This window comes from Nothoprocta perdicaria, unplaced genomic scaffold, assembly GCF_003342845.1.
Source record: "Nothoprocta perdicaria isolate Ctin4 unplaced genomic scaffold, notPer1 scaffold_1, whole genome shotgun sequence".
Taxonomy (NCBI): domain Eukaryota; kingdom Metazoa; phylum Chordata; class Aves; order Tinamiformes; family Tinamidae; genus Nothoprocta; species Nothoprocta perdicaria.
Window position 1 is genome coordinate 13,945,718 of NW_020454093.1, and position 15,333 is coordinate 13,961,050.

Consider the following 15,333-nt stretch of genomic DNA (forward strand, 5'->3'; position numbering starts at 1 on the left):
CTGGAAGTCTACCAAATTTATTAGATCAAGGGAAGTCATAGCCACATGACAGAGGTAGATCTTTGGGAATAAGAGCTTAGTTTTTAATTTTGCAGATTGTATGAMAATTTGCTGGCAAACACTAAGTTCAATTGGTTTGCATGGAGTATCTGAGGTGACTAATGCACAGATCAAAGCTCTTGCCATATGTGGAGTCAAGGTTGTCCAAGGGAAACCCAAGCTGAGTATTCCTGTGTTTTAAAAGAAATACCTAATCCCTTAAGTAATATCCTGTATTTTAAGCTGCCACTATAGGCAATTCTAAATGATATAGTTCAAAAAAAGGGGGTGGGGGTGGGGGAAGGTTGTTTCACTTTGTTTCAGTGAGTCACTTCTGAGATCTTTAGTTCTTTCTGTAAGCTTAAAAGGAAGAAATGCATCCTCTGCAAAGTGCAATGATCTGAAAAAAATTATAAATCAAAACCTCACAACTACTTCACTACTGGCTCTCAAAAAATTTTACTGCATTACTTTATAAGGAAGTATCCTTATTTAACTTCAAAATGCTGCGCAAAGAATAACTAAATGAGTAAAATTCAACGATAAATTTCCGAAACTATGCAAAAATTGGGCCTAAATCTAAATTTGCATATGTTTGAACCGCATTTATAAATGCCATTGGATTCACTTGGATACACAAGTTCCATTGGATTTTTAAGTGGAAAGTTTTTTAAAAGTCACAAAAACTCTCTGCAGTGTAAACATTAACAGCGGCACACACCAAGTATTTAGATAATAGGCTGTGTGATGACAGAGTCAGGGCTGCAGTAAGGATGGGGTGAGAAGGGCACCCAGAAGAGATAAATATTGCTGATCTTTGCCAGCTGCTACTTCACCCGCTGCTACCCAGGAATGGGAAGTGCACATCTGCAGCAGCAGGGTGAGCAGGAGACAGCTGGGGCTGGAAAGGACTCGAGGTGGGACCCCAGAACCAAATGCCTTGAGATGGGCCTGGTTACTAAAGCTGCCCAAGCTTTCTCAGTCTAAACCTTCTTTTTGTTTATTATGTTGCCAAACAATCTGCATGTTCAATAAATATTAATTGTTATTTCTAACTCCCAGAAAACAGGATTAGATCCAACACTGTGAAACTGGGAAAAGAAGAAGAAAAAAAAAAGCAGGACAGCCAAACCCTGCGACTACTCTCAGTTCACATGAGGTAGCACCACATGGGGCAGGGCTTAATGGGAGGGCTGAACCTCAGCTGAGCCCATCATCCTCTTCTTAAATTTGCCCTTTGGAAAAGCCAGGTCAATAAACACTTTACAGTAACAACAATAACCATTTCTTATGTATCAGCAAGTCTTCATAGGAATAGGAGCTTTTACACAAGAATATTCTGATGCCAGAGAAATATTTTAATTATTTAAAAACTCATATCTGTGGGCAAGTTCTAAATTTTGAAAAAATCATTTGCAACTTGTTCAAGACCTACTCTTAATGTTTTTGATTTTGCCACTCACATTATTAATGTTCCCAAGCCACAGAAAGCTTCCTAGACCCATATGTACTCACTCATCTTAGTGAGGACATGGATGAAGGGGATGGGGAGACAGGGAGATAGACAGAAAAAGCTAGCTAGCTATCTTAGACTTTTTAGTTTATCCATTTTTTTCTTCTCCATTTTTCTTTAACAAAATGTATAAAAATGGACATCCCAATCAAATACAAACAGCTGTCCCTTCAGGTTTCTACTTCATGAAACTTGCACCAGAATCTARGAAACAACCATTATTAACAGCTTTATGGGACATGCTAAATAAAATCTTCACATTACTATCAGCCCTACTGCACTACTATCAGCACTACTATCTCTCAGCAACGCCCAGTGATTCGTGAATGACTGCAATTTTTTAGAGGGGAGAATATCAAACTGAATGCTCTGCAAAGGATATGAAACCTGAGCAAGTGCTAAGGATGTTCTTTAAAGATATCTTTGAGCTTCTTACGTGTTATAATATAATCTTGTGTAAGAGTCTCGGCTTGTCTTTCTTTTCGCTTTGTTTTGACCACACACAGTTTTGCTCCCCTAGAAGAAAAYATACAGAAGTTTATTAGTTCTTTTTATAGCAGAAATAGAAAACATTTTTTATTCAAGGCAAATTTCTCAACTAAGCTTTACAGCACATTAAACATTCATCAATGTGTCTTTGCATGCCCACACACATGTGAAGGAGGGCATAAAGATTAGTATATCTGTCATACRGGAGTTTTTTATACGGAAATAAGAGTGCAAGTTTCACTTCACATTTCATTGGTCCACAGGACATCGAGCGTGCACAGAAAATGCTTCTCTCCAAAAGGAGGCTCTTACCACCCCTCCTCAGCAGCAAGGGTCATAGTTATTTGATCAGAAGTGTCTGTAATACAGCACTGGGGATGCCTGCATAAACCCAGCTGGTGCTAAGACTGATTTAAACTGGTGGTGGTGTTCCCCATTACTATAAGCACAATGAAATAATGGGGGGACCAACTGAGCTCTCACGATCTGTGTTGGGGACTCAAGTCTGCACTCACTTTGCCCTAAACTGACAATGAGAAATGTATCTTCTTTCTAACTGTTTTATGAACTAAAGTTCATCCACATATTCAAGCGTCCAGGCCACAGCAGACAGCCAAAAACTCTGACTTGTAGCACAGTGTGTTTTTGGATGCTAGTGAAACAAAGGAAAGAACAACTTATTTATGCCATTCAATATATCAATTTCATCCGCTGCTGAAGAAAGCATGTCCCAGGTTTCCAGCTAATCCATGGGCAAAAGGAAGYCAACTGCAAAAGTAGTACTTACAATTCTCATTAACTTTTTTGTTTTCATTCTAGGCTGATAGTTGCCTTCTGATAAGCAAACACCTTTCCATTAGACATACAGGCAAAAAGTACAGGTGATACAAGCGGAGGGAGGGTAAAAATCAAGCAGAGACAGGAGGGTGCTTTCTTTGTATTCTCTCTCTCAAATTTGATTTTCAAGTGCAAATTCACAGTCACTGCAGCTGAAGTTAATGTTTCTAAACACAATTTTTACTTCAGAAAAAAAGAAACGTAAGATCATAAAATATGACTACATTAAATATACTTTAGTAATACCACTTCATGCAGTCCTTAAGAGATTATTCTTATTGAGGTTATTCTTAAGAGATTATTCTTATTGCAGTTTTTGTACAATTCAATAATGAAAGCACATGCAAATTCAGACAAAATTGTCCATATACAGCAACATGAAATGCTCAGAGGAAACTATGGCCGCTTTTCAAAAAACACTTATTTTTTCCTTTTTGCAGTAATTAAATAGGCAAAACTCTGCAGAACAATCAATTCTAAATCATTTTTATCCTGTCTCTCATAATCAGAAAAATCACAGAATCAACCTAAGTTTGAGGAAAAATAAAACTTCCTAATCAGAAAATTACCTCTGGCTTTTGACAGGATCATAGTATACTTTTGCCAATCCATTTCCTGTACCAACCATGATCTGGTTCAGCTTGGGATGCCAAAGGCAACGCACAACACTCTGAAACAAAGCAAAATATTAATAGTTSGTCACTCATCTTGATCTTGCAATTAAAACTGTCAGCCATATTTTGTCACAGTGTATAAGGAACAAGCTCGAACATGTGAATACGTGAATGAATAAATGTTCCTTTCCCAAGTAGGGCACTAACTGAAAGGAGTGATAACACAAGGACATAGGYAGATAAGGAAGTAAAAATGGGATAGCTCTAGAAACTTCATATCACGCAAACAGAAATTTAAAGGTAGATTCAAAAGAGAACAATGAGGTGCTTCAGACTTAGCAATGAGGGCCCTCATGACTTTTGCATTTGCCTTCTTAAATTCTTAGTTATTCTTTATTACTTTTAATTATTACTTAATTACTTACTATTAATGATGCTTAATTACCTTTAACTATTTTTCCCTTGCTCTCAGACCAGAACCTTCATGCAGAGCTGACCTTTAACTTACTGACTACAGAAATGAAAAGCAGYTGATCTTCAATCTTGGATCTTTCTTCCCTACAACACCCTGAAGAAGTTATTTGAAGGCTATGTCTCACAGCTCCATCACCCTTATGGTCAGTGCAAAAAGCAATTTTCAGACATTAAGAACATTGTTCTGTTGCACACAACATGGTTTTCTCTATGATTGATGGCTGTATTCGATCTGAATCACCAGAGCAAAACAGAAGCTCTGTAAGACTATCAAGGCATCTGACTCAAGAGAGCCAAATGAGTGGTCGCAAATTGCCAAACAGGACAGAACATCTTAATACAAAAAAACATATCTGCGTCTGAACAATGGGAAAAAAACCATCCCTTTTTTTCCCAAGCTTATCACTTCCCCTCACTCTAAAAAACAGATATAGAGGTATAGATGCCTCTCAACATGAATTAATAGCTCAATATTCAACCATTTTCATCCCTCTATCAAGAAGTTATTTATATACTTTGTTATATAACAAAGCACATAATGTCACGAAAAATGAACCATTAATGTCTTAACAAGGAAAATACAACAAAGCTAGGCTATAATTAGGGGTGCAAGTGAAACGTAGTCCTATTACTTGGGGGAGGAGAATCATGTGATTTAGAAGTGAATGGCTCTTTATCAAGTCTGTTGACTATTGGATCACTTTTCCCATTCCTTTTTCTTCCTTTTCTTTCTCCAATGTTATGAGGCATAGAGAATTAAAACTACAATTCTGAAACCCATTCAGTCACCGTGAATTAGACATTCATTCGTCTACAAGAATAACTCTTCTTCAAGCTGTTTATCTGCTTGATGTTCTTGCTAAAAAAAGAAATGAAAATATTGAGAGATGACCTTACGAGAATAAGTTGATCACTCTTTATAAGGTATACCCATAAAGTGTTATGCCCACTATATACATATGCACGTAATAGCATGCTATTCACAGATACAAATAAACATGATATATTTAGAGACAATTAGCATATAACAATTCTCCTGGAAATAAATAGGAAGTACACAGAAAAATTGTTGTGATTCATTATCTCCGTAATCCCTGCTACATATTAACAAAATAATCAATGCATGGTTATTAATAAGTTGTTCGGTTTAAATAGAGATTCCTACAAATTGTTATGTAATCCTATTATTCAAATGCTACGGTAATTCCAGAACGCACAAAGCTAATAACAAATACTGAAGGTCAAAGGTGGGTGGCCTTTTCTTTTATTAATATTTATTGCATGTGTTTAGCCAGCCTTTTTAAACTTCATAGTTAATGTGGTTCTCCACTTTCTACTGTCAAGTAAATGTATTTTATAGCATGGTACTGGATACCAGCCAATAAAAACAAAGCCTGARACAGTGTGGCTCAGCGCTGACGGGGGATTGCTAAGTTTCTAACTTGTCAAACATGCACAGCACACTTAAAACCACCATGGCATGTGCTCCAGAGCAGGCTGAAGAAACTGCCATAAAATGAAGCACTATAAATCTTCTGAAACTGCAAAATGCCTCCAGAATATAATTTGTTAAAAACTAAACAAACACAAGGTCTCAACATGTAAGTAATTAATTTTATTAAGCTGCTGGCATATAAACCTACTTTATAAGAAACAGTAAAAACTACTATGGTGGATTTTCAGAATGTTTTAGAATTGAACAGTATCTTAAAAGAAGACAAAAATACTGAAATCCTGAAGTAAATCCTAAAAATCTTACTCAGTAAAATAATCCTAAAGAAGTAAACATTTTAAACAACTAAATGGCAGAGGGATCACTGTAGACTAATTCTTAACACTGGGAATGAAAGGAGGAATCTTTATCATGAAAAAAGAGATAAGTCCTAAACACAGCATCCCTGAACAAATAGCTTTAACTTTGTTACTGTTTACACTTAAAATAAATAAAGTAGGTACCTTTATTATCAGAAATGCAAAATAACAACATTCTGGTCACACAATGTCCTGCTCTCCAGGCCTCCAGGGCAACAGGGTGTTCCTGGCAGCTTCCCCAGGCTGACCTACACTTGCACAAAGATAGATACCTACTGATACAATATTTTACAGAATTGTAKAATGACTGAGGTTGGAAGGGACCTCTAGTGATACCCAGACCTACTCCCTGCTGAAAGCAGGGTCAACAACAGGAGGTTGCTCAGAAGGTTGTCCAATGGCCATTTAAACAGCCACCTCCAAGGAAGGCTACTACTCCATAATCTCTCTAGGCAACCTGCTCCAACGTTTGGCCATCCTCACCATAGACAAAGAGATTGTCCTGAAATAATAAAGGGAATTTCCTGAGTTTTGGTTTGTGCATATTGCCTCTTGTCCTGTCACTGAGCATCGCAGAGAAGAGTCTGGCTTTATCTTCTTTACATCCTGCTGACCTGCTGGCAATGTTCTTTTATCTGGTACAAATATCACTGCCTGACATATTCTGCTTCTCTCAGATGGAAACAGGTTTTATCTTGAATCCTAATTCCAAAATCTACAGTGATTTTATTAATAATTAGTTTCATCTTAAGAATGGGACTTGAAGTAGAAGCCAGAATGAACCAGATGGTACTTAAGTTTTAACTGTCCCTCGAGACACGAGTTCAGGCTGCAAGAAAGAACCCCAGGAGCTAAAAACAAGTTAAAATCTCTCACTGCACTTACCAAGGTGATTTCATGTTTTATCAGAGAAGTAAAACAGGAGTAGGGAATTAACTTGACAGTGCTTTATGGAAACTTAGCACAAAAGACTTGATTAACCATTAGTACTGGCTGTATGGAGATTCAATAGATGCCAGCTTCAAGGCTCAGAAATTCGAAYACTAGAACAATAATGTAAAACCTTAATTAACTAATTTTAGATTCAAGCATTCAACAGAGAAAGACTTAAACATTTTCTCATAACAATTAAAGCTGAAACAAAGATAAAGGGATGTAGGTTCTGAAATCCATAAAATTTCAAGTCCTCTCTCAGCTTTGCAGAAGGAAAATAATGTATTWTTATATACATGAATGATAACACGCAGAATGTATCATCACGCAAGCATCCTTAACACTTATAAAATCTGATAAGGGCTCAATATATGGGACAGCACATCTTTGGAACAYGAAGTCCTGGAAGCCTGTCATAAAAAATAATTTCATCTTGGCCAGAAGAGACTTTTTGCCCAGCTTTGTGGCAGTAAGATTAATCTATTTTAAAATAAAAAAAATGACCAATACAGCATTCACAAAAGACAACTACGTATAATGCTTTAAAAGCTATTTGGTACTTTTGTTTTTATTTTGTATTACTTAGTGTCCTAATTTCTTCAAAAGCTGTCAAATGTGAAAAGATTTTGGTAGGGTCTGTTGCATATATAAATGCAATAGATGGTACTGGGAAATACTGTGARAAGATAGGGAATATATTTTTTTGAAGTTAGACAGGGATAACATTAAGAATGTTAACAAGAAAAGTCCAAGTTCATCACCTTTAGCATCACTACAGAGGACTGTAGGATGTATTCATTGCATGTTATTGACACAGGCCTTTGTCATGATTTTCAGATTGCAGAAATCTTAGAATACTGGCTGAGTGAAATAAAACAACAAAAAATACACACTTTTAAAGACATCTTTGTTGTAATCTAAAACAAAATGCTAATCTCCCCAAACAATCACCTAATTAAATACAATTACTGGTTGTTCATAAAAGTAGCTATACCTTTTTCTAAAGGTACACTTGAAATGCTACACTTGCATTTATAGTTACCAGACTAATATACACCTACTTTGTTTTTATACGAAACACTATATTTAATTCAGATTCCTGAATATTTTAAAATAAATGACAGTTTTACACAATTATATTTACAGTAGCTTCGAAGAAGCTCAAAAATGTTAACTTTAACCAGAAAGCTCACAAATACATAGAAGGGTGACAGGCAAAGGTAATCACCTTTTCTGAGGTGCAAACCTACCCACATTTTTTTTCAGTTCTGATACATGTGCAGCCCCTGCTCATATGCAGTATTTGGATTCCTACTATATAGCCCTTTCTAGTAGATAAGCAGAGTTGTTAGTGCCAGAAAGCAGCAAACTACACCAAGTAATTTTTTCTCCTCCAAACTTCTTTCTCTTATTTAGTTTTGCTACACAACCACACAAATGGCTGTACTGACACTATGCACTTGACTGTGTTTCAACAGGATTAGACAGTAGTATCTTTGAATGTGGAACTACAGACTGAATCAGACTTCTTTGTAGCACAGAATGGAACATTTATTCTGCTCTGGAAATATACTCTTGTGTTTAATAGGCAAAGTGAAGAATAACTGAAACAGATTTCTCCTGAAGCAAAAGCTAATTACCTCAACTGATACTGTCCAGAGCACTTGGGCTCACACCCCTAGAGAAGAAAACAATGCAGAGAGGGCATTTTACAAGGTCAGCAAGAAATGATTTAAATGATTTGTAGGATAGAAACGGAAAATTTACTCCTAACACGAAACCACAAAGCTGGTAAGGTTATAAAACATAAACCCTGATGTCAAGGATTGCAAGAATTCTACTAGAAATCTGTGTGCAAGGATGGTTCAAGACTGCAGCAGTGTATGCAAAATCCACCTCCCTGGCCCACACTTCATTCAAACTTTAATATTTATGCCTGCAAATATTTTCTTACCACATTCCAGATCTTGAGCAATTGCTTAATTTCATTATATCTTTTGAATCTACCAAAATATAAGGTTATGCAACAAAATGAGGAAAGCATCTATAATGATGCCATCTTGAAAGTATTGTTCATCTCTACATTCATGCACTCTGTTCTTCCAGAACGTTAGGGGGAATAAAGGTTTGCTGTTTTCTGAAGCATTTATTTCTTATATTTTGCATTTCAGTTGAAAACTTGACCAGGATCCAACAGAATGTAATTAATTTTAGATGTATACAAATACTCAAAGAAACAATCTTCTATTATCAGCAAAATGTTATACATATACACAGATGAATTGGAGGGGAAGGATGCATGTGCTAATCTAAAACAATATTGAGGTCATTATTTGTTGCAAGACCGTCATAATATCAAGATTCAGCACTTCCTGAGAAATTGCAAGGAATTATACTTTTGGCATAAAGAGGATTCACCACACATTTCCACAGCACTTAACTCAGTGGGGCCAACAGTATTTGTATTGCTACTGCATTAAAAAAAAATAGTAGATGGCAGTTATATTTTTCAATGATGCTTTACTTTCTTTCCTCCTTCAAGAGGTCTTACTGCTTCTCATCTTAATCAGGCATTGTTTTCCTTGGAATCAACCTCTTCTCCCTAAAGTTTTAAGGTTAAACCTCATACATTTGTCTTTGAAAATGAACACTTCATATGAAGTGTGCTTTCTGATAATACATGATAACATGCGAGCTTTTCAAAAGTTCATAAATAAAGCTCTTCTGGCCATATACGATAGTGGAAGAAAACCAGACTACTATATGCAGTATGGGCTGTGGGGGTAAGTCTTTTCAATTTTTCTTTCTCTTCAGATATGGCCTTTCAGTGGTCAGGGAGAGTTTTCAGACAGACTCTCATCCTTCTTACAGAGTTTCTCCAGAATTTCAGAACTGATTATTCGGATTGCAGCTATCAGATTTTTTGGTTTAAAAAAAGTTAATCTAATCTATAAGAAGTTAATCAAATTCATTTCTGCTCCCATGGTTACTATCTGTGCTAAAAAAAAAGTTATTATAAAAGAACTTACAAAGAAATTGTAAATTGGGAACAATCACACATACAGAAAACTACTTTCAGAGAGTAGAAAWCTCTACTGAAGGATGATAATGATGAACAGATGATTTTTATCCCTTCTCCCACAGCCAGTATCCCACTTGTAAACTGAAAAGAACAAAAGTCATTTCCTTATAAGTTATTTGTCATATGATGGTAATTTAACATTAGAAAAACATATTGCTAATTAAAGATTAATACTGAAAATTGAAAAGGAACATGCAAATCCTAGACTTTCACACATCTCTACCTGTTCAAGCAAGACTGTGCAGTTTGTGATTTTTCTGTGACATGAAGTTTCTACTGATTAAAAATAATTTCATTTTTGGAGTCATTTTAAAAGATTGCTCATATTTAAATAGTGCTCTGTATTCTTAAGGTGAATTTACTGATGCTTTGACAGTTATGTTTGGAAAACAGGTTTAAGTGACAGAGCTTACACTTGACTGTCTCAGCTAGCACAGTCCTTTCATAGAGTGTGCCTGCTTTTCTGCTGTGCTACTGTAAATTATGCACAGCCACAAATCAATAGAAATGAGAGCAAAAGAAACTCACTGTCTCCTACTTTGCTATTGGCAAGGTCAGAGAGAGACAAAATGTTCCAGTGCTTTAGCACAAGAGAATCAATATCAATGGAAGGAAGTGAAGATCTTAGGTGGGTCTCACCTCACCAAATTTAAGGTGCCAACACCTCTGTTCCTTAGAAGTCTACTCTTTAAATCACTCACCTCCTTTTATAATCAATGCAGAGATATAAGCATTTTTACAGTGTCCTTCACTTAACCTAGTTTAGATATCTATTTTAGGATGAGATAAATCACAGTCTGCATATGTTTATTTTTCTCTGATGATTAGAAAGGGAACCTAGGGTGACTGAATCACTTGTGCACATCTATATTTGGTCAGGTGAATCCCTGTAGCCTACAAAGGCCAAAACAACTATAGAAGAAAAGCAGAAAACTAAATGGAGCAACACAAAGAGTAGCTGTGTTACAGCATGTTGTGCTACACACACAGGGAAAAGGATTCTGGAGGCCAAATTAAATACTCCCAGTTCAGAATTAATACATCAAATGCAAACTCCTAAAATTGTCCCTTAGAATTTCASTTTGAAAGATCAGGTCTAGCTCTGAAGGTATGTAAAAAATCGAAACAGAAACAAAAACAAAGCTTTATGCTTTCCCTCACTTCTTCCCGCTTTTCTGTCCTATAAAAACATAATTCACGTTCAGGCTTTGTTCTGAATCTACACAATAAAAAATTCACAGGAACTGCTGCCGACCCAAGAAAATATTTTCAGTTAGGAAAAGTCAAACTTAAACAAAGTGTCTCTCCTTCCTAAGTGGCAGCTTTGCTTCAGTGGCCGTGACGGTATGTGACGGGCTCTGTTTGAACAGCCTGGTTCTGATTTGCTGCACTTGGCTGCCCAGAGAAGTGGCAGGGCAGCAGGGAAGGGCCGCGGGGGGTGAAAGGACACGATGACAGCGGCCAGGGACACTCTAAATACYGGTCACCGCAGCAGTGGCCAAGTGTGGCTTTTCTGGCTGTGCTGTGTATTTGTCTGTACTGAAATTTTTATAAGTTCTGCCATTGAAGAAAGAATCCTCATCTGTCAAAACCAGTGTGAGTGTATGTGCAACTGGTTAACTTAGCACATCTACTCTCTCTTYGCTCCTATAATAAACTACATATTAATGGCAAAATGCTGTTTATGCAGTACGGTATCTTAGAAATATGCACAAGTTTAAAATACAATTAAGCAATTCCTACTGCTTAGGAAGCTCTACTGGCTTATTAGTACTCTTTATAAAACAATAATTCCTTTCAAATTAACATTACCAGATAGCTTTATACTTTAAAGGAGTAAGCAATTTCAAGTCTGAGCTGAAGTGAAGGATCAAAGCTCTGTGCCTTCCAACCTAATCTTCTATAGTTTGGAATCAGCACAATGAAAAGTCCTCCTGACTTAAGTGATATTTCTTCCCAGAAATAAAGGGAGACATAAAAAAGATATTTCAGAAAAACCACACTTATTTCAAAAAGTAAAATCTATGTTTTTAAATAAAATATAAAAATATGTGGATACTAACAGCTGAAGTCAGCTTCTCACTACCCCCAAATCGTTCAACAATTGTTCCTCATCCCATGGAATAGGGTTACTTATTAATTTTAAACAAACTCTACAATTAGATATTATTCAAACTTCTCCATTTTATAAGGAAGGTATGATCCATTTAGAAACTTTGGATATGTGCGTATTACTGTATAGAGTAAACAAATCTCACTTTCCACCACAGATTTCATAGGCAAACTTTAAAACGTCTCTGCTAGTGAAATGCATCCCAGTAAGAATGCATACCATATCACTATTTGTTAAAAAAAAACAGAGGAAAATCTCAGAATATAGTAAAATCTCATCACACTGGACTGCAGGAAAGGTCAGCAAGCCCTTTAACTTATAGGCAATAGAGTGATTCCTGCAGGTCTTCAGGATCTGAGAGCTTCAAAAGGAAACGGTGTTATATGCTCCCTCTCACAGCATCAGCAGTCAAAACTAGGTCTTAGAAAATTTTAAGCAAATATRTCAGTGTACTTGTCTCCAGGTGCACAAAGACATACTTTGTGATATTATGTAAGTAAAATTTCAGGTAAAAAAATCAAGAAATTATTCAAAAAATTAGCCTTCTAATCYGAAGCTAACCTCTATCTTATCTGCAGAAATACCAACACTTCTGCTAAACAATCACGACTAAAAAGGATAATTGACAGGCACAAAGGAAAGTGAAATCAATCAGTAAAGCCAGCAACGCAAAGAAAGTCTTGTATACAGGTAGGTTTCTCCTTCCCTTTGTATAGGCCCCTTGCTGTCTCTGCAGATCACCTGCATGGCCCTCACTGCTACACACCAGCTACGCTGCCCYGCTGCTCCCTTCCAAGGGCATCAAAATTCGGCCTTAAGAAACACAAAAAGATATTAGATATTATTGCTGCTCGGAGGCAACGTTAATTCCCTCTGTAATCTCTTTCCCCGGCATCTTCCTGCACAGTGGTGACCCTACGGGCAGGTGCCACTGCTGGATTTTTAATTTTTAGCTTGCTCCTTCCCTTATGTAGTACACAGACTTATTTACCAAAAGTATAGTGCATGAAAACAACAAAAATAATAGAATTAAATCATTTAAATATCTCAGAAGTTGAATCACAAAGACTGTCGAACTGCTTCCACCCTCTTCTTCTCTGGAGCAAAAAGATGGTTAACATTCATACACTGATACTATGTATGCTCTGATCCAGAAAGAAAGTCTGCACACATATTAAAAATACACTAATATTATATTTAAATTCTGCTTTAAGCCCCACTTGCAAAAATCTTCAGATTTGAGATTCCTCTGGAGGTCATCCAAGGAAAAGAGCCAAATATAATAAATATAGCGGGAGGTTAGGGAATATCTAGAGTATAGTGACCTGCTATCATTAGATTTAAAATACTCATGAGAATACAGTAGTAAAGGAAGCAACAATAATGTTTTTCCCTTGTGAAATGTGATTTAGAAAATGTGTGGAAACATTCAAGGGAGCAGGGACCTGAAATGGACAGTATTTATAATTTTCTATGCAGAAACCAGAAATATCATAAAAAACATTTTCAGACACCAATAATTTAAAGCAATATGAAATATATGGAGGCAATGGTGAATCRCATCTTTCAAGGTACAGTTATAAAGCATATTGTGAAAATTGAGTTGAATTAGTGAACAATTCTTTTTATTCATTTGATTAAGAGAAAAAGAGACTTTTAACCTAAGTGGCAAGCTGTTTTCCTTGTAATTGAATGGAAAGGCATTTTCAAGCACCTGCTGTTAGATTGCAGCCAGATTTTCAACACAACATAAAGCAAAACTAAGGGACACAACTCGCACATACGACCCCTGTTTGTTAGAGTGAGGAAAGTTGCACAGTTGATCTTCCTCCACACACCATAAACCTCTAGTGACAACTCTCCTGAAAGGAAGTACACACTGCTGTGGGATATAGGGAGGAATGGACCACACTGCCTTACATTTATGAAAGCAGAGAACAAAAAGTGACAAGTAACTGTAATATAAAAGAAAGCATTTAGCTGTCATTTATGATAGGCATTTTGTATTTTAATTAATACAAAAATTTATCAGACCTTGAATACAGTATGTGCTTCCTTGTTGTATTCTCCTTTCAAACAAAAGAAATGATTTAAAAAACAAAAGTGGCATGCCGATCTCTTCCAGAAGTCAAAAGAATTAGTTTTTCCTACATGCAAAAGCYTTAAATCTTATTGAAGCAGGTCACAGTGGAAAAGCCCTTTACCATATTACTGCACCTTATAAATAGTAAATGCTATTGTTTGAGGTCAAGGAAAGAAATACTGCAATACTATATCAACTGTGCATAAAGGATGCTAGAAGTTTCATATTCCTTTTTCCTCCTTTCCTTCTCAGTCTTTAAGTTAAAAAGAAGCCTTATTTATAGCTAGTCTCAGAAGACTTTCCTGAAACATCCCTTAGAGATATTTTCAAAAGTATTTAATAATTTAACTTTTGCTTATATTAGAGAAACTAAGAAAATATCAAAGAATTTTCCTAACAGAAATAAATTTCCCAAAACAATCACAAGTCAATGTTTTCAGATGTTTCTTATCTGCAAAAACCTGTGGGATATTTTAAAATCTTATCCCTTCCTTTCTAATGCACCTAATCCCATCATATGTTCTCATTTTTAAAATTATTATTTATTTTTTCATTTTAAAATAGCAGTTTCTCAAAAAATATAGAACTTTCCTTTAGTGCCCATCTTTGTCTGGCAATAACAGGGATTCTTCATCTCATTTCCATATGGGGAAAACGACTATTCCGCTGCTGCCAAAATCAATCTTGTCTGTAGTCAGGATAATTATTGATTGATCTATCTGACAAGTGATAGACATGTGAGAGAGATTCAAGTGGCTGCCCACAGCTATTTTCTATTAATATAAAAATCTAACATTAGGGGAAATGTTGTGTACCTAACTTTCTTTCCCATACACTAGGTATTTAAAACTGCTTCCCATGAAGATCTCATACTCGCAGAGCCAAACCAAGAATTAGGAATAAATCCCCCTTGACATGCATTTGACTAAGAAACCACTCCTGCATTCCAGAAAGACAGTCCAGTTACAGACAGCCCAAAAAATGAGACCTCAGCCCAAGAATGCTGCAGGTCTTCCTTTCTCCCACACTACCTGAAGAAAGCAAAAGAACATGGTCTCCTGAGTTTGTGTCCTTTCTACGCGTACTTTATACCCTTCTTATGGTGGTTTCAAGATTTGTTTAATGTTTCTCATTCATGTAAATTGAGTGAAAACATATTTTTGCACCAAGTTGGAAATATTTCACACAGAATAAGCTCCAAATGTTCAAATGGAGACAGTTTAACCTGATTATTTTCCTATACGTAAATGGGGTGGGGGCAAGAGAACAGTTCTTAGATCACTAGGCCAAGATAGAAAGCTGAATAAAAAGTCTAAAAGAAAAAAAAGATGCACAAGCAGAGCA

The 15,333-nt window shown here is 36.2% G+C and overlaps 1 protein-coding gene across 1 annotated transcript in view; it reads right to left on the minus strand.

The window, feature by feature from the left end:
• WDR70 (WD repeat domain 70) overlaps window positions 1–15,333 on the minus strand; it is a 117,985-nt gene that overhangs the window by 10,154 nt on the left and 92,498 nt on the right. The window contains exons 13-14 of the mRNA XM_026037965.1: window positions 3,448–3,548; window positions 1,989–2,068 (exon numbers count right to left, since the gene is read on the minus strand). Of these exons, the coding sequence (XP_025893750.1) occupies window positions 1,989–2,068; window positions 3,448–3,548 (181 nt within the window). The remainder of the gene's footprint in view (window positions 1–1,988; window positions 2,069–3,447; window positions 3,549–15,333) is intronic.